Consider the following 20,147-nt stretch of genomic DNA (forward strand, 5'->3'; position numbering starts at 1 on the left):
CTTCAGTTTAGACTTAAAAGCGTTTGGGCTACTGCTAAGATTTTTGAGTTCTTGTGGTAGCTTACTGAAAATGGATGCAGCAGAATACTGCACTCCTTTCTGCACAAGAGTCAAGGAACTGCATTCCACATGCAGATTTGATTTCTGCCTAGTATTAACTGAGTGAAAGCTGCTAACTCTTGGGAATAAGCTAATATTGCTAACAACAAACGACATTAAAGAAAATATATACTGTGAGGGCAATGTCAAAATTCCCAGACTATTGAATAGGGGTCGACAAGAGGTTTTCGAACTTACACCACACATAGCTCGAACAGCCCGTTTTTGAGCCAAAAATACCCTTTTTGAATCAGAAGAATTACCCCAAAAAATAATACCATATGACGTAAGCGTATGAAAATATGCGAAGTAGACTACTTTTCGGGTTGAAATGTCACTTATTTCAGATACTGTTCTAATGGTAAATAAAGCGGCATTTAGTTTCCGAACAAGATCCTGAACATGGGCTTTCCACAACAGCTTACTATCTATCCGTACGCCTAGGAGCTTGAACTGTTCTGTCTCGCTTATAACATGCCCATTCTGTCTGATTAAAATATCAGTTCTTGTTGAATTGTGAGTTAGAAACTGTAAAAACTGAGTCTTACTGTGATTTAGCATCAAATTATTTTCCACAAGCCACGAACTTATTTCATGAACTACATTATTTGATAATGTTTCAATATTACACACAAGATCCTTCACTACCAAGCTGGTGTCATCAGCAAACAGAAATATTTTTGAATCACCTGTAATACTAGAAGGCATATCATTTATATAAATAAGAAACAGCAGTGGCCCCAGCACCGATCCTTGCGGAACGCCCCATTTAACAGTGCCCCATTGGGACTGAACATCATTACCACTCTCAATATTGCCGAGAATTACCTTCTGCTTTCTGTTCTTAAAGTAAGAGGCGAACCAATTGTAAGCTACTCCCCTTACTCCATAATGTTCCAACTTGTGCAGTAATATTTTGTGGTCAACACAGTCAAAAGTCTTCGTTAAATCAAAGAAAACACCTAACGTTCGCAACCTTTTATTTAATCCGTCCAAAATCTCACAGAGAAAAGAGACTATAGCATTTTCAGTTGTTAAGCCATTTCTAAAACCAAACTGTACATTTGACAGCAAATTATGTGAATTTAAATGCTGCAGTAACCTAGTATATACAACCCTCTCGATAACTTTAGCAAACACCGATGGCATAGAAATAGGTCTATAATTATCAATATTATCCCTGTCTCCCTTTTTATAAAGTGGCTTCACTACCGAGTACTTTAATCGGTCAGGAAACCGACCACTCCTAAAGGAAAAGTTACAGATATGGGTAAGTACTGGGCTAACATACATGGAACAATACTTCAGTATTCTGCTAGATACCCCGTCATATCCATGAGAGTTCTTGGTCTTTAGTGATTTAATTATAAACTCAATCTCCCTCTTGTCAGTATCATGGAGGAGCATTTCAGGTAACAGTCTCGGAACACTTTTTTCTACGAGCGCTATATGATTCCCTGTTGGGACTAGGTTTCTATTTAGTTCACCTGCTATATTCAGAAAGTGATTATTAAATACTGTACATATATGCGACTTATCAGTAACACGGACATTCCCACTACGCACTGATTCTATATCCTCGACCTGTCTCTTCAGACCAGCCACTTCCTTTACGACTGACTATATGGTTTTAATTTTATCCTGAGACTTAGCTATTCTATCTGCATACCACACACTTTTTGCCTTCCTAATAACTTTTTTAAGCACCTTACAATACTGTTTGTAATGGGCTACTGCATTTAGATTGTGACTGTTTCTAACGTTTTGATATAATTGCCACTTTGTTCTACAAGATATTCTTATACCTTTAGTCAGCCACCCAGGCTGCCTTTTTGTGTTAGTACCCTGTTTTGAACGTTCTAACGGAAAGCAACTTTCAAAGAGCACGAGAAAAGTCTTGAGGAAAGCATTATATTTATCGTCTACTGTATCAGCACTATAAACATCTTGCCACTCTTGTTCCTTGATAAGGTTTACAAAAGTCTCTACAGCAACTGGATCAGCTTTCCTAAAAAGTTGGTAACTATATTTAACATGTGTTGCAGCACAAAAATCTTTTAGACTTAAAATTTGTGCATTATGATCTGAAAGGCCATTCACCATTTTGCTAACAGAATGCCCTTCTAGTAATGACGAATGAACAAAAATATTGTCTATGGTTGTTCTACTGTTCCCTTGCACTCTCGTTGGAAAGAATACGGTTTGCATAAGATTATATGAATTAAGGAGGCCTACCAGCATCCTTTTCCTTGCACAGTCACTTATACAATTTATATTGAAGTCACCACATATAACTAACTTTTTGTATTTCCTATAAAGTGAACCAGGAACCTCCTCTAGCTTTAGCAAAAATATTGTGAAATCGGAGTCTGGGGATCTATAGATAACAACAGTAAGAAGTTTAGCTCCACTAAATTTAACCACACCTGCACAACATTCAAACACCTTTTCAGTGCAGTACTTTGAAACATCAATTGACTCAAATGGGATACCGTTTTTCACATACATGGCTACTCCCCCACACCGCAAAGAGCTCCTCGAAAAGCTGCCAGCCAACCTGTATCCTGGTAAAGGAAGCCTCTGAATTATCTCCTTATTTAAGAAGTGCTCAGATATACCAATAATTTCAGAGTCAGCATCTATAAGCAGTTCACTAACTTTATCTCTAATTCCTTGTATGTTTTGATGAAATATACTAATTCCCTCATTAATCGGATACCTAAGCTTTGTCGAAAGTGGTTTCTTTGTTAGAGAGACTTCCCTTAAGCAGGAATACCTGTCAGCTGACTTCAATCTAAAAAAGGTACAGCTCTAACACCCACAACTACCGGAATTTTTCCATTACTATCAAAGGTCCCATGCAAGCGCATTAGAATGTCTCCAATGGCATAATACTGCTCCCACCAGCATGCGTTCGAACAGCCGTTCACATCGATGACGGCATTTGTGGCGATGACCAGCGACCTAGTGTAGCAAGAATGTGATTCACCCGAAGAACTGACACGTTTCCATTGGTCGACGGTCGAATCCCTATGGTCCTGCAATCGTAATTGACGTTGTCGTTGGGTCAAAGTATGATCGCATAGCGGTGGTCCGACGCGGAGCTCCATGTTCAAAAATGTGCTATGAACGAATGGTGTGCTCCGAAACACTTATGCGTTCACCAGCATTGTGGTCTTTAGGCAGAGATGCCACAGATCATCATCTATCCAGAATGAGATTTTCACTCTGCAGCGGAGTGTGCGCTGATATGAAACTTCCTGGCAGATTAAAACTGTGTGCCGGACCGAGACTCGAACTCGGGACCTTTGCCTTTCGCGGGCAAGTGCTCTACCAGCTGAGCTACCCAAGCACGACTCACGCCCCGTCCCCACAGCTTTACTTCTGCCAGTATCTCGTCTCCTACCTTCCAAACTTTACAGAAAATTATCTAGGATTATCTAGGATTACAAGTGGACTGAAGGTAATGTTTACAAATGGATCCATTGAATAAAGCTGTGACAATAAACTTAGTTACGCAATAAATACCAGCACTGATCTCAGTGGGACTTAGGTCAGCCGGTGCGATAGGTAGATTAGGAGTAGTGCCTTGCAAACAAGCCATAGCGCGATCGTAGCGGCGATCCCAGAGACAGCAAATGACTGCGTTGCTGATGGCTTGAGTGGAGAAGGGGCGTGCAGCGACGAAAGAGGCCAACAGATTCGTAATCGGGAAGTGACCTTAGTTTGTAAACATTCTCTTTATTCTCCTGTATGAGATTTTCGCTCTTCAGCGGAGTGTGCGATGATATGAAACTTCCTGGCAGATTACAACTGTGTGCCGGACCGAGACTCGAACTCGGGACCTTTGCGTTTCACGGGCAAGTGCTCTACCCGTGAAATCCAAAGGTCCCGAGTTCGAGTCTCGGTCCGGCACACAGTTTTAATCTGCCAGGAAGTTTCATTCTCTTTATTCTATTAACTATTACATTTGATACTGAATTTTTTATGGTATCTCCATTTATGATTTTATTCATTGCTGTTATTTTCTCAGCAAGTGTAGTATGGTATATATTTCAGAATAAAAATCAATCATCAGTCGCATAGTTACTTTTATTTTGCTTTACCGGTTTCGACAGATTAATCTGTCATCTTCAGAAACCTAAAAAACCTTCCATAATATATAAGAACTTGGCCATACATTTATGTAAAGCATATAAAGTATATTACAAAAGCATACTTAATATTGGCTTAGCAGACATCATATAGTACATCTAATTTGTTTAGAAAGTATGAGATCACTGTTATCCTTTACTACCAATAATGTCACCCAGCCACTCTTCATATAAGAGCGTATAATGGGAATGCTCCAACTGACAGATTTCCGAAATCTGGGGTGTATAAAATTCAGTGTAATGTATGTCCGAGTTTTGATATAGAAAATATAGGAAGGGCATTTAAAACACGTTTTCGTGAGCACTTGCTCAATAGAGACTGTCAAAATTCATATAAGTCATCCTTTGCAGAAAATCTCAAAATTGAGAAACTACTCCTCCATCTTTGCTTAACATGGAAATTCCGCATATAGCTGACAAATACAGCAAAATGAACCTTTCGTAAGAGTTTCAAATATATAAATGATAAGGACAACACAGCACCCAGTCCCTGAGCGGAGACAATCTCCGACCCAGCCGGAACTCGAACCCGGGCCGTTAGGTATGACATTCTTTCGCGCTGACCACTCAGTTACCAGGGGCGGACATTTGTTGAATGATCAACTTGCAATGAACGGATGCTATTTCGGTTGTATAGCATCTCTTACATAATAATGGGAAATGACTTATTCTTTTCAGTTATTAATGTCAGCAGTAGCTTTTGTGGAGCTACATGAAATGTCTTTCAACTGTATTATATATGAGTTCCTTTACATACATTAGTTACACTTTTTATATGCTTTTATACATGTTCCTTGCTCCTAGCACAATTCGACTATTCACATAAATGTAGCACATTTACCGTAAATTATCAATCTGTGGTTAAAATTATCACATCCAATACGTACATTAATGGACGCGTCCTGGCATTATGCATCTGTGAAGAATAGGCTGTCGTGTGCTAAATCAATATTAAGTAATATTTTGTAATACACTTTTTATACTTTACATAAATGTATGGGAAGTTCTTATATACTGTATATTACACCAAATTTTGTAGGTCTCTGAAGATAACGGATTAATCTGTAGAAAAAGGTAAAGCAAATTAAAAATAACTGTGCAACTGATGACTGAATTTTATTCTGAAATATATATCTGTATTTGTCGTAAATTTCTATTGTACCTGGCTGGGTTTCCACATGAGTTTCCTTATTTAGAATAATTGCAATACAATGAACGGAATGGTTCCAGTTGGAATGGAACCCGACTGTCAATGAGAAGCTGGTGCACAGTTAACAGCTGTCTTCTCTGTTGTTGGGAAACGGAAAGCTGCTGAAGATGGTTGTATTGGGCGAAGTACCTACTGAGCGAGAAGGTGAAATAGTTTAAGATCTAGACCTTTATTTGGGAGAAGCGTAGTTCAAACTCCCGTCGGCTACCGAAATTTAGGTTTTCCATTGTTCTCCCAAATCAGATAGTGCTACTAATCCACGAAAGACTGTCCTGCAAACTGCTAGTCCGTTTGATTGTGGGTGAATTGTCAGTGACAATATTACCTTCAATGGAGGGAAGCGGTACATCCTATTCCCCGTTCCAACATGAGTGACGGTCTATCTGAACCTGACGATGAACGTAACCAATACGACACACTTCTCCCGTAGGAAAAGCTTCAACATATCGAGCCAGATTAAAGCAGGTGGAAGAGCACAGGAGTCTAGTAAGAGTTTCTTGCTGGACTGTACGGCGAAGCAGTGTAGGCGTTTGCGAATTGCTGGCAACGGCTGGAACGGAAAAAATTGCTGTTAGTGTGTACGCCCAGCGGACTAATTTGACGTGGTGAGAGATCATACAAGTAACATGGGAAGGCACAAATTTCAACAACTTACAGATTGCAGCGCACGTCGCAACATTTAAAAAAATCCAAAACTTGAAACACAGTATAAATGCTGCGGAGCTGACTAAAATACACTACTGGCCATTAAAACTGCTACAGCAAGAAGAAATGCAGATCATAAAAGGGTATTCATTGGACAAATATATTATACTAGAACTGACATGTGATTACATTTTCACGAAATCACTACCCAAAATAACCACCTCTGGCCGTAATACCGGCCTTCATATGCCTGGGCATTTAGTCAAACACAGCTTGGAAGGCGTGTACAGGTACAGTTGCCCATGCAGCTTCAACACGATACCGCAGTTCATCAAGAGTAGTGACTGACGTATTGTGACGAGCCAGTTGCTCGACTACCATTGACCAGACGTTTTCAATTGGTGAGATATCTGGAGAATGTGCTGGCCAGGGCAACAGTTGAACATTGTATGTATCCAGAAAGGCCCGTACAGGACCCGCAACATACGGTCGTGCGTTATCCTGATGAAATGTAGGGTTTCGCAGGGATCGAATGAAGGGTAGAGCCACGGGTCGTAACACATCTGAAATGTAACGTCCACTGTTCAAAGTGCCGCCAATGCGAACAAGAGGTGACCGTGACGTGTAACCAATGGCACCCCATACCATCACGCCGGGTGATACGCCAGTATGGCGATGACGAATACACGCTTCCAATGAGCGTTCACCGCGATGTCGCGAAACACGGACGCCACCATCATGATGCTGTAAACAGAACCTGGATTCATCCGAAAAAATGACGTTTTGCCATTCGTGCACCCAGGGTAGTCGTTGAGTACACCATCGCAGGCGCTCCTGTCTGTGATGCAGCGTCAAGGATAACCGCAGCCATGGTCTCCGAGCTGCTAGTCCATGCTGCTGCAAACGTCGTCGAACTGTTCGTGCAAATGGTTGTTGTGTTGCAAACGTGCCCATCTGTTGAATCAGGGATCGAGACGTGGCTGCACGATCCGTTACAGCCATGCGGATAAGATCGAAAATACGTTGAAATGGACGTCGTTTTGCATTCACAGTAGTAGGAAAAGAAACATACTTACATGTAAATTCAGTCTACGTCGAGAATAATTTTAGAAGAACTGCTGTCAAGGAGCGATGAATGGTGATACTTTGTAATCCTATCGGCCACCAGACTCACGTATACAAATAACACACAATCTCAGAGAGAACTGCATTTCACTGGTACGGATGTTCTGATGTCACGGCATTGCAGTTGGAGGGGATTATAGCCATGCAACATTAGAGTTAAAAATTAAAATTTCATAAAAGATGGAGAACGCAGCCTCTTGAGTGTTATTGTTGTTGCCGCCGCCGCCGCCGCCGCCGCCGTCATTATCGTCGTGTCGTCGTAATCCTCGTCATCCTCAGACGAAAAATAGTCATCTCAGAAACAAGTAATTAAAGAGATCAGTGATAAAAAGTAAAGGACAAGAATGTTAAAATACTAGCAGTTAACAGCCACAGTGTTGGCAACAAAATTGGAAAACTCATCTCTCTGTAAGAAGATGCTGGGAACTGAGTGTAGGTTAAAATCTGAAATGGGAAGAAAAAAAGTTTCTAATAATTCGTGGAATGTACACGGGATTGAAAGATTCCTGAGCGGTATTAATGTTCATTCCACAAGCAGGAAAAGCTGTGAAAGTGCATTTGATCGACACTAAGTCGTGGGTCGTCTGAGACATGTCATTATATCGCAAAAGTCCAGCAAGCACTTTGCACTCCACGTGTCATTCTGTCACTTGCCATTTATTGTGAGCGACAACTCTCGGATAACAGGAGTCGCTGTGGACTGTTTCAGACTGGCTCTCCACGTTCTATTGTCACGTGCCATCTCTCGTGATCGACAACTCTCGGATAACAGGAGTCGACGTAGACAATCTCAGACTGGAACAAGAAATAGACAGGCAAAACAGTATGCCACACCACTAAACATTTTAACGCTGGATAACAACTGCCAGAACGTAACTGTTGATGGTGTACAGCAAGCAGCCACAAATTGGTTTTAGGTTACTTTTCCAAAAACTACCGTTAACGGTTTCGAGTTCATACAATTCATCATCAGATGGCTTTCGTGCTTTCATCATTGCATATGATGTGTTGATTTACAGGTCAGAAGCCGTAGGGTAATCAGTAATCATAGGTTACGATCTTTTTACCGCCAGTGTTCACGCCGTTCACATGGCTGTGAATGGTAAATCAGCCCTTGCAAACACGTAAGACAGCTCGCGTTGATACACCAACAAATCGGGCAACTTCATTCACGGTGTAGTCATGAGATTGTCCAGATAGTATAGCTCCTTTTTGTTACTCCGTTACGTCTCCACGTCGGCTCATCCTAATGTGATGATTCCATGAAATTGCCAGGTTTAGACTCATCATTTCACTGCCACCACTGACATCAGCAGTGGTAGATCACATGACTGTCCAGTACCAGTTCTGAACTATCTACAGTGCTCCGAAGTGACTAATGTGCTGTTTAAGGATTGACTAATACAGTTCCAGACAAAAAAAAAAAAAAAAAAAAGAAAAAACACCCAGAAGATGTGAGGGGATGTCAATGTATCTTCATAGAGTACACATCATTACCAGGTATGTAAATTATTAGAGCTGCAATGACCTGTGGCTGGTAGACCGCCACCAGAGGGCATTAGTGTTCATGTTTAGTGTTGTTACCAGGCAGCTTTGTTAGCACCTGACAGAGTTTGAAACGGGCCTCACTATAGTTTTCCGTTTGCCTGGCTTACCTAGTTTTGTGGAGTATTCTGATGTGGCAGTGGACCGATCTTACACTTCATGGAAACGAGAGGGCAAGCATACTACTTGTCTAGGTTCAGCCGGCCGAAGTAGCCGAACGGCTCTAGGCGCTACAGTCTGGAACCGCGCGAGTTCTATGTTCTAGGAGACTGATGACCTCAGCAGTTAAGTCCCATAGTGCTCAGAGCCATTTGAACCATTTGTGTAGGTTCCACTCGACCAGATCTGACCGCCACAGAGGAGGATCCCCGTACTGTTCAACAAGCACGCCTAACTCCCTCCACATCTGAGAACAAGTAATGGATGCCCTGCAACATTGTGTGTATCATCCTGCACCAGTGAACGGAAACTACCTGCCGCCGGACTCGTTTAATATCATCCCACGCGTATGCAGCCGTTAACACTACAACACAAACGGCTGCATATGGAGTGGATGGAGTGGTGTCGTAGCATGGAAGCACGGACTGCTGATGAGGATGTCCCATTATGATGAATCGTGGTTGGAAAAGTTTCCATTCTTCCAGTGTTCTGGAGAAGCACAGAGTGCTGCTAATGATTGAGTGAACTCTGACGGCACAACAGCACGTCACAAACTCCTGCATCCTCGTGTGCTACCTCTAACGCCACTATATCGTGGTGCAATTTTTCAACAGGACAATGCTTGTCCACACACAGCACGTGTCTCTGAAAACTGTCTGCGTGGTCAGCAACATCCCCAGACCTGTTCCCGACAGAACACGTGTGGGTCTATCTCGTATGTCAGCTCCGCCATATCAAGTACGAGTTACATCAGTTGCGGGTCTCACGAGAGGATACAACGGACTTATGAGAGCCTTAACAACCGAATCAGTAGATGCATCCAGTCCAGAGTAGGCGCTACGTCATACTGATCCATGTGCTCGTATTTCCAAGTTCTTTATAAATTTTGCTCGATATTGTAAACACTGAAATAACATCACATACCGTCTCAACCCGTGAAGACTTTTTTTTTTTTTTTATTAGGCAGTGTATTTCGCCCTCGTATAGCGTACTTTATACTTCCACTCAAATGTTTATCTGCACTTACGTGTGTTCGAACCGAGGAATAGTCTCTGAAAACCGTAAGTCTTGGTCCTGGCGCCGTTCCGCTCCGCGCGTATTTGGAGCGCGACGCGGCATGCTGCGCTCGTAATTCGTGGCCGGAGAGGGAGGCGGAAAGGAGGGGGGGGGGGAGGGGGGGGACGTGAACGCAGTGCCAGCCACCAGGCACCACCCGCAGGGATTATTATTGACGTGCCGGCTGTATGAGTTATTGATCGCGGACCGTCTTCACGCAGGGACTCCGCGTACAATGCACTGCTTGCGTCCGTCTCAGTTTACCGAGCACTCAACTTTCGGCCAGGACTTTCCAGGTGCTCGGAGCTCAAAAACTGGAAACAACAAGTACAATATTCTAAATGAATCTCCAAACTTAATTCGCATTTATCCAGTTTTTCGACAATGCTCTCCTGTACTGGCAAGCAGTTAGCACCACACCCCAGCACGCGATTAACTGTTACACGTGGCTCCCTGTCTCATAAATTGAAGAATTTATGTTTTTCTTATCCTATCAACTGTATCCAACCGTACGCCGATACCCAGAGAATGCTGTATTCTGCTCTTAGTTCTTAGTTCAGTTAGTTAGCTTTCTGTGAAATAAACATTTAGTGAGAATGAGCAGTTGTTATGGCTCAGAGCACTATGGGACTTAACATCTGAGGTCATCAGTCCCCTAGAACTTAGAACTACTTAAACCTAACTAACCTAAGGACATCACACACATCCATGCCCGAGACAGGATTCGAACCTGCGACCGCAGCGGTGGCGCGGTTCCAGACTGTAGATGTAGAGGTTTCAAAAAAATGGCTCTGAACACTATGGGACTCAATTTCTGAGGCCATCAGTCCCCTAGAACTTACAACTACTTAAACCTATCTAACCTAAGGACATCACACACATCCATGCCCGAGGCAGGATTCGAACCTGCGACCGTAGCGGTCTCGCGGTTCCAGACTGTAGCGCCTACAACCGCACGGCCACTCCGGCCGGCCAAGTGAGGTTTCAGATATTGTGTGTGAGGATGAGGCGAGTGTTGATCGTAGAGAAGCTCGTAATGTATACGAACTTCAGTTTTGTAACAGGAGACATCCATTTCAACGTCCTTTAGCTACACATTACTTACACTGCTTGACAATTGCTAAAGAGACATTGTTGGACAGGAATAATCACAGGCAATAATGGATTACATGAAACACATTATACACGTTATAGAGGTGGAGTGATATATTTATAACGAGAATCGTACATATTTCACCACATGGGAAAGAAGGCTAACAGAGATGTTATTCATTCTGGCTGTCAAACTGTTGGGCCGCGCAGGATTAGCCGAGCGGTCTGGGCGCTGCAGTCATAGGCAGTGCGGTTAGTGCCGGCGGAGGTTCGAGTCCTCCCTCGGGCATGGGTGTGTGTGTTTGTCCTTAGGATAATTTAGGTTAAGTAGTGTGTAAGCTTAGGGACTGATGACCTTAGCGGTTAAGTCCCATAGGATTTCACACACATTTGAACATTTGAAACTGTTGGGAGTCCATGAGAGATATTGTCCCACTTCTCTCTCAACGTGGCTGCAAGTTCTTGCACAGTTCGGGAATGGATGTTCATTAGGAAACACGCCTGCCAAGAGCATCCCAGGCATGCTCTGTAGGGTTTAAGTCTGGGGAGCACACAGGCCATTACATAGGATTAGTATCTTCACTTCCCAGTGTGTCTGACACCTTAGCGGTCTGTGTGGTCGGACGTCGTACATAAAGTCCGGACCCAACATACCCCTAAACTGACGGACATGATCCAGAACAATCTCCCAGCAGTACCGCTGTGCTGTAACGGCACCTCACGCAGAGATATACAGCGGTGTTCGGCCAGTGTGCACAATACCTGTCCACATCATAGCGGCTAGGCCATACCGATGACGCTCACGAACATTATGTTCACCACACTAACAGCTAGCCAAAATCACTTGCCACAGTGAAGCGAGAATCGTCGGAGAGCATTACTCTGGACCACCGTTGCTGGCCTCAACCAACATGCTCTCTACACCAACGAAGTCTTTCTCGATGAAAGTGTGGTTGAAGTGGGCTACGTATCTATCCTCTTGCAGTATGATGACCTGTCTACAACCATCTGCATGCTTTCGCGTAGCATTACCACCGTCAGCGACCCATTTTAGTCGCGAGATGACACTTTCCGACACACCCATTACTGTGGCCACATTAGTGACAATTTAGCCGGGCTTCGAGCCGTCCAACTACTCGTCCAGGATCGTAAACACTCAAATGATGTCTTGCAGACGTGTTTCCGTATCACACGGAATGTCACACCAATAGGTTCCATTACAACATTCGTCAAACGTGTAGTGGTTGGTTGGTTGGTTGTTTTTTGGGGAAGGAGACCAGACAGCGTGGTCATCGGTCTCATCGGATTAGGGAAGGATGGGGAGGGAAGTCGGTCGTGCCCTTTCAGGGGAACCATCCCGGCATTTGCCTGTAGTGATTTAGGGAAATCACGGAAAACCTAAATCAGGATGGCCGGACGCGGGATTGAACCGTCGTCCTCCCGCATGCGAGTCCAGTGTCTAACCACTGCGCCACCTCGCTCGGTCAAACGTGTAGTGCATGAACTGTCGAAGGCATACAGAGCGTTCGTGCCCAGGCTTCGCTGCAGTTACACATCCCACCCTCTACATTTACTTTTTCTATCGTTCGTCGGGTGTTATGTATTAATTGACAGTTGTTCCACAGAAAATGTCAAAGAGTGTATATATAAAGTGTAGCAAAAAAATCGCAGTATATGGTGTCTCACCTAAGAGTCGTCAGACGCATTTTCTCTGGTGTTTCAACAGATATTTGCAGTTTCGTTTTAGCAAGGTGCAGCTGGAGTCGGCCCAAAAAAAAATGCTGCTCATCACGTCTTTTCAACTGACGCCCTACGCTAATGGAAAGCGTCAGTTTGTTTCCCATTACAAAGAAAATGACTTTTAAAGTGAAATTTAACGTGCCTATTCGACAGAGCGCTTCCAAATTAGTCTAGTGCGATATTCGTTTCATCGATATGTACTAGCAGGGACAGTAAAACACGAAGAACAACCGGTACTCCAAATCAGTACTCTAGCAGCGACAATACCTCCCCGGCCCGCACAGTTATCGCCATGCAGAAGCGTTGCTTAGTCGCTGCTAGAGAAATCGTTATTCCTCATGTATTACTGTTCCTGTTAATACATATCGATAAAACCAATAACGCATTAGGATAATTTGGGACCGCTCTATCGAATTCCGATTTAAAAATAATTTTCTTTGTGATGTGACACAAACCGACGCTTTCCGTCGCTGGGTGTCGTATGCAAGACGTAATGAGCAGGATTTGTTTGGATTGACTCCAGTTATATGTTGCAAAAACATCTCCTGAAAATACCACACAAAATCCGCCTGACGACCTGTAGAAGAACGCAAAATTCTAAGAAAGAAACTCGCCCCGAAAAGTACAATAGGTGGATACAGATCACAGTCCCCCAAAACAACCGAAGAAGTATCGAATCTCGCGGCAGACATAAGAAAAAGAAGACTGAAATTTTATAGGCATATTCAACAAATTATCGACAAGAAAACCTACCACAAAATTGCAACATACATCGAGCAACGCAAAACCATGATCTTGTTCCAGCAGGTATAAAAAAAAAAAAAAAAAAAAAAAAAAGATTTAGAAAAGGTTCGTGTAAGTCCATCAGACATTTCCAACAGACGCTCGTACAGACAAAAAATTAGCAAATCGGAAGTATAGGCAGAGAGTGAAGTTGCCACCAAACCACGGATAAAGTAGACTGAAGAAAGAAAAAGAATCCACGAAGAAAAAATCAGACTGAAACATAACAGCTTTGAGTGATCCATAGGGTCCAATCCCAACTAAAATTGGTGTTTGTTGCACACGCGCACTGGTGTTAGTTGGAAAGTCGGAACAGCGACTGGATTGTGAGAAACTACACGACACTGCTGTTAGAACTCACTAACATTTCTTTTTCCGGGAAATATTGAGGCTTTAGTGAATTGTAGTAATATTCAAAAATCTGTACTCCTGTTAATCAGTCTACTTAAGTGGGGCAGCTGGCCATCACTTGCGGATCATCCGAACGCGATACAGCTTGCTGTGCTCGGCAACTTTTTGTTCTGGCGAGATTCAGCCCCGGCTCATTTCGGTAGTGATTCGCGGGTACAGTGAACTAGCATCTTTGGAGAACGTTGATTGGTCGAGCAGGACCTGTTTCGTAGCCAATGCGTTCACCTGCATTGTTTCCGTTTGGTGCATGTCGAGAATGTCCTGGTTTACATCATTTAAACTGCCAATAAAGTTAAGCTGATTCAATGAAGAGATAACGTATTTCACGAAATAAAACATAATCCTTTCATGCTCGACAGTATTGGATGTCATTACTGGGATGATATCTAACTTGTAATGAAGTGCAAGGCATACTATTTCAGTACCTGTTGTAAATTTATCTGTAAATATTTTTAATGAAGTTTGAGGACAACTGATCACTCTTAGAACCTTACGAATGGCTCATGCTCATAAGTAGCGAATAAAGAGTTGAAAGGAATATGTTCCTTAATAAAAGATGAACTCTGTATGTGACTTACCATTCTCGAAACTTTTTTTCAGTGAACATCTTCTGTCGACATAATTCTTCCAGTGGCATTGTCAGAAGAAAAACTAAGCCTAGGAGACAAGCTAAGTTTGCCACACAGTACGTAAGACACTAAACTGAATTACTAGCAGCGATATTCAAATCTCGATATCCCAAATTAGCATCCCGTAAGATATCAACAAATGAAAATACGCAATTTTTAACTTCCTGACACCTAGGTTAACAAATATAGCAATTGTTCATTTGGTTAGAGTAGCTAAGTTTAAACCTTTTAAAGGTCTGCAGTTTGTTTTTCCACTTTCATAAATATGTAGCCGGTACACGAAGCAAGATAAAATTCACAGTTTAATTTTCATGCAGTCCCACTCGTCAGAAGCAACTGACCAAATAGCATACATTTAAGATGGACCTTATTATCTTGGCGTTCACCTCGGTACATCCTTGGCATTTATAACACTGCATTAATGCAGCCAGCGGAAATCTTGTAAAGGCTAATAACGCCTTTGCAAATACAATCCGTGACATATCTCATGAAGTCCTTCAGTACAAGTACTGGTGAAAACTGAACAAGGTTCTGGGATTAACCTTTCCTCACTCATCAACGAGAGAACATTTTATGCTACATCTCATAGGATCAAGAGCGTATTGGTTGCCTACTATTTAAAAGTTTATTGTTGCTAATAGATGTAAATTCCTTGCCACGTCCACCGCCTGTAACTAACTCTCTTTGTTTAAAATAGATGCAAATATCCCAGCGAATATATGGGAACGTTTCTTGATATGTAGTTTGGTTCAGCAAAAGTCACTATCCTTGCACAGCTCCATAGGGATCAGACCTGTACTTCAGATTATGCGCTGTCACCGATAAATCAAAAACATACTCCGTTTATAGTAAGGAGCTAACTTACTAAGAGAAAGGGTTTGTCCATGTCCACAACCATTTTAAGTAATTCAACGAAAGGCCATCAAAAGTGTCAACTATTTACAGATTCGTTTCGAAGCAGTTTAACTGGATTATATATGTGCTTTAATTCCACACAACTACACGCTAAATACTCGTAGATTCTTTGGCTCGCACGGGTCATTCAGGGGTTTAGATTCTTCTGCTATGAAGAGAAATAGGTCGAGGCATAGTCGTGTTCCCGATATATAAGGTGTATAATCATTAATGGCGTACAGTTGAAAGTACTTGATGCTAGACGCAAAAGAGCATCAGTAAACATAGGTTCGAAAATGAACCGTTTGCGAGAAAAATGCAACTTTGTGGTTACCAGCCATTATCGACGTGATTCTGTGTGAATTCAGTACACCAGTCCGTGATGTCTTTGTTTACATTTTATAGACGTGGAGCTGTAAACAGAATGGATAAGACAGTACTGTACACAGTGTTATTCTTGCAGTTGTTTGCGGAGCAGCAATTGAATTGTACGAATGTTGATGGTAACAGGGAACATTACGGTAACGAGGAGTATGCGTGTATCCATTTTTATGTATGGTAGGGCTAATGATTGTGCACGGGAGGCTGCACGCTTGTACCAAAGAGGTGCATCAGCACATCCGAGAAACTGGGATCTTTGCACATGTAGCGGGACTGCATAGGCATACACGAATTACACCTGTGCTTCGCCCGCCCCCGGTAGCTGAGTGGTGCCGGCACGGTAGCCCAGCGTGTTCGGTCAGAGGGCTGCTCACCCTCTGTAATAATAATAAAATAAAAACCTGAGTAAAGGAATCAACGATCAACCTGAACGGATGTCTTGTGACGCAAAGTGATCAGCGCGACAGAATGTCAATTCTCAGGGTCCGGGTTCAAGAATTTTTTGCTTGTAGTGTCGTGTACTTTCAACTGTATGCGTTTACGCCATTAATTATGATACACCCTGTATACCAGACGTCACATAAAATGAAACTTTTTCCCACGTATCATTCTCTTTCCACGTATTCTGCAACGGTTCCTGCTTCCCTTCGTAGCCTCACATAATCTGAAGACGAAACAAGTCGCATTCCTGGATCTCTCAATCAAATATGCGGAGAGTCATACCATCAGTTATTAGTTCCGATACGGTCTGAATAACTCTCCCTTTGTACGTGTTATATTGAAGACTAACTAAACTAACTGTAATTTCTCTACTTCTTTTTCAGACTGCAACACCAAAATGCTCATCCATGGCTACAAGAATTTAGCTAAAATGGAAGACTCCAGTTTAAACAGAATGGACCCATACCAACGTGGAGCCTCGGATCTCAGTAAGTACTTCTCCCTTAGTGCAAAATTTTCTTCGCTTTAAGCTTTATGAAGACTAAAAATTGTGTACCTATAAAAAGCATCAGTTATATGTTTTGAATGTAGATGATCTGAAACAACTACTATAAGCAGAAAAATTAAAGTTAATTATTATCAAGGAAATATTACTTAGATACTATTCTAGCGAGCTGTCACATTCGTATTGCTGTGAGACAATAGGAATAGTTACTGTTAGGTAGCCGTCTGAGTTCAACAAAACCACAATCCCTTTGTTTACTTTCCACAAAATGTGCCCACATTTTCTAAGTTATTATACCAACTTTTCTGTTCGAAAAGCGAAGAGTTCTGCCTGCGTTGTCAACCAGTTCGCCCCCATTTTGACACCATCGTCGATGTGTTTTTTACACAGTATCTGCCTGAACATTAATAACAGTTGAGTCAGTTCCTCCAAGACGTCAGCTGTGTGATGGATGCACTTAAACTTCCCTCCTGCAAGACAGTAGCAGTTCTAGTGTGCGAAAATGTGCAGTGAACAAGTTACCTTCACTAGCATTCCTTACTGTTTATGCTGAACAATCTGATGTAGTTTCTGTTACGTCTCATAGTAGACAACTGCAACGTCAGCATTTGTAGCGTGTTCTGGAAGTAGAAACCTGGCGACAGTTGAGCTTTTAGCGGTGACCTTTTTTTACGATGCAGGCGTTTGTGTAGGACGGGAGGAATTTCATTTATTGTTGCGTACTCTCAGTTCTGTGGTGAGTGAAGTACCGTCACTTGCCACATATCTGCTTCATCACAATATGACTAATAGTGAAATTTATTTTAATATTTTTTTATACTTTTGACAAAATTAGCCGCAAATTGTCTATTTCTTGTTGAATACGTAAGTTAACGACAAACGTATTTCGGCATATGTGCCATTATCAAATGTTCTTATTGACATCATATTTATATATCATGTTATTCAACGTTCATGTAACAGAACTATGAATTTCATTTTATATTATACTTACGTCTAGTTGGAGTGACGTCCATAAGTCATCCTGGAACGTAAGTTCTTTTATGCACTATGTTGACAACATAGATCACTTTCTATAGAAGAATAAAAATGTCATATTATGATCTAACGCAAGCTGTGAGCCCAGCGGAGAAGAAGTTATTTCTATTTCTTCCTGTTTGCTTTTCGGATAACGATCATAGTTTATTATGCACCTTTCTTTTAAAGTGTAAGTCCATAGGGTACATTATCCTAGTAGGTAGTGTCGGAAGTTCCATGTGCCTTTTCGCGGATGATGCCGTAGTATACAGAGAAGTTGCAGCATTAGAAAATTGCAGCGAAATGCAGGAAGATCTGCAGCGGATAGGCACTTCGTGCAGGGAGTGGCAACTGACCCTTAACATAGACAAATGTAATTTATTGCGAATACATAGAAAGAAGGATCCTTTATTGTATGATTATATGATAGCGGAACAAACACTGGTAGCAGTTACTTCTGTAAAATATCTGGGAGTATGCATGCGGAACGATTTGAAGTGGAATGATCATATAAAATTAATTGTTGGTAAGGCGGGTACCAGGTTGAGATTCATTGGGAGAGTCCTTAGAAAATGTAGTCCATCAACAAAGGAGGTGGCTTACAAAACACTCGTTCGACCTACACTTGAGTATTGCTCATCAGTGTGGGATCCGTACCAGAGTTGACGGAGGAGATAGAGAAGATCCAAAGAAGAGCGGCGCGTTTCGTCACATGGTTATTTGGTAAACGTGATAGCGTTACGGAGATGTTTAGCAAACTCAAGTGGCAGGTTCTGCAAGAGAGGCGCTCTGCATCGCGGTGTAGCTTGCTGTCCAGGTTTCGAGAGGGTGCGTTTCTGGATGAGGTATCGAATATATTGCTTCCTCCTACTTATACCTCCCGAGGAGATCACGAATGTAAAATTAGAGAGATTCGATCGCACACGGAGGCTTTCCGGCAGTCGTTCTTCCCGCGAACCATACGCGACTGGAACAGGAAAGGGAGGTAATGACAGTGGTACGTAAAGTACCCTCCACCACACACCGTTGGGTGGCTTGCGGAGTATAAATGTAGATGTAGATGTACTCCTCTCTTCCCTCTGTTTGGCGAAATAAAGAAGCTGAGGACGCTTGTAATCGAAAAAGAAGGTAATCATAACTTTCCACGTTAGCGGCAGTAGATGATCACCTTTCTTGATTGGTTAACTCTCCCGTTTACTACGTGGCTCAAAATGGCTGTATAAGATATGTCAACCTGCAGACAGTAGGGGACAGAAACACCTTACATTTCTTGACTTGCCACACCAACTCAGGTTCCGTCTCTAATGACCTCGATGTCGACGGGACGTTAAACCCTAATCTCCCTTCCATTTTACCAAGTGAGGTGGCACTGTTTTTAGAACACGTAGCTGCAGTCACGAGAAGATAAACACAAATTCCATTTAGCCCAACCCTGAATTTTTTGTACCCAGAAATACGAGGGCTGTCCAGAAAGTAAGTTACGATTGATCGCGAAATGAAAATCATAGTGAAAATCAAAAATGTTTCATTTGTAACAGTTAGCTACACCTTTCAGCTACTTCTCTACGTAGTCGCCGTTCTGACTCACATTCGTCGTAGCGTTGTACCAACTTTCCAATACCCTCATCATAGAAGGCAGCCGCCAGTGCTTTCCGCCAATTCTCTACGCCGGCCTAAAGCTCGTTGTCTGTGCCAAAATGTTGTCTTCATAGCCAGCGGTTCGTTTGAGCAGAGATGAAACTCAGTGGGAGACAATTACGGGCTGTATTGTGGGTAACCAAACATTTCCAATTGAAACGATGCAGGAACATCTTCATTGCCCCTGCAGAACGAGGCTGAGAATTGTCTTGAAGAAGAACCGCACGACAGTTATGTAATGTTGGTTGCATAGCTTCAGGGGAAAATTCTCACCAGGCCCTCATACTTGGCGGGAGACACTATTTTCTATAACATCTTTACGCGCTCACTAAGAGCTCAGGAATGAAAAGAGCGACATAATTCTACCTAGAGTCATACTAGAGACACTGCCCAACACATCTTTGCAAAGCTTTATCGGATTTTCATAGTCGTTTCCATTTCGCGACCGATCGTAACTTACTTTCTGGACAGCCCTCGTAACTTCCGGCATATATTACAGTATCTGCTTAAAAAAGACTCAATCAGTTTCAACTCTCATTTTTGCCCAGCTGAGTTTTGCTTCCTCTTTAATGGTCCAAATAGAGACGAGATTATTAATTCTAATCATTCTCATTTCATTATTC

General features: G+C 42.4%; 1 protein-coding gene across 1 annotated transcript in view; it reads left to right on the forward strand.

The window, feature by feature from the left end:
• The window catches only part of LOC126471546 (rhythmically expressed gene 5 protein), a 191,329-nt gene that overhangs the window by 152,312 nt on the left and 18,870 nt on the right, over positions 1-20,147 (forward strand). Inside the window, exon 3 of the mRNA XM_050099773.1 lies at positions 16,748-16,852. Coding sequence (XP_049955730.1) covers positions 16,748-16,852 — 105 coding nt within the window. The remainder of the gene's footprint in view (positions 1-16,747; positions 16,853-20,147) is intronic.

Source organism: Schistocerca serialis, chromosome 3, assembly GCF_023864345.2.
Source record: "Schistocerca serialis cubense isolate TAMUIC-IGC-003099 chromosome 3, iqSchSeri2.2, whole genome shotgun sequence".
In the NCBI taxonomy this organism is placed as follows: domain Eukaryota; kingdom Metazoa; phylum Arthropoda; class Insecta; order Orthoptera; family Acrididae; genus Schistocerca; species Schistocerca serialis.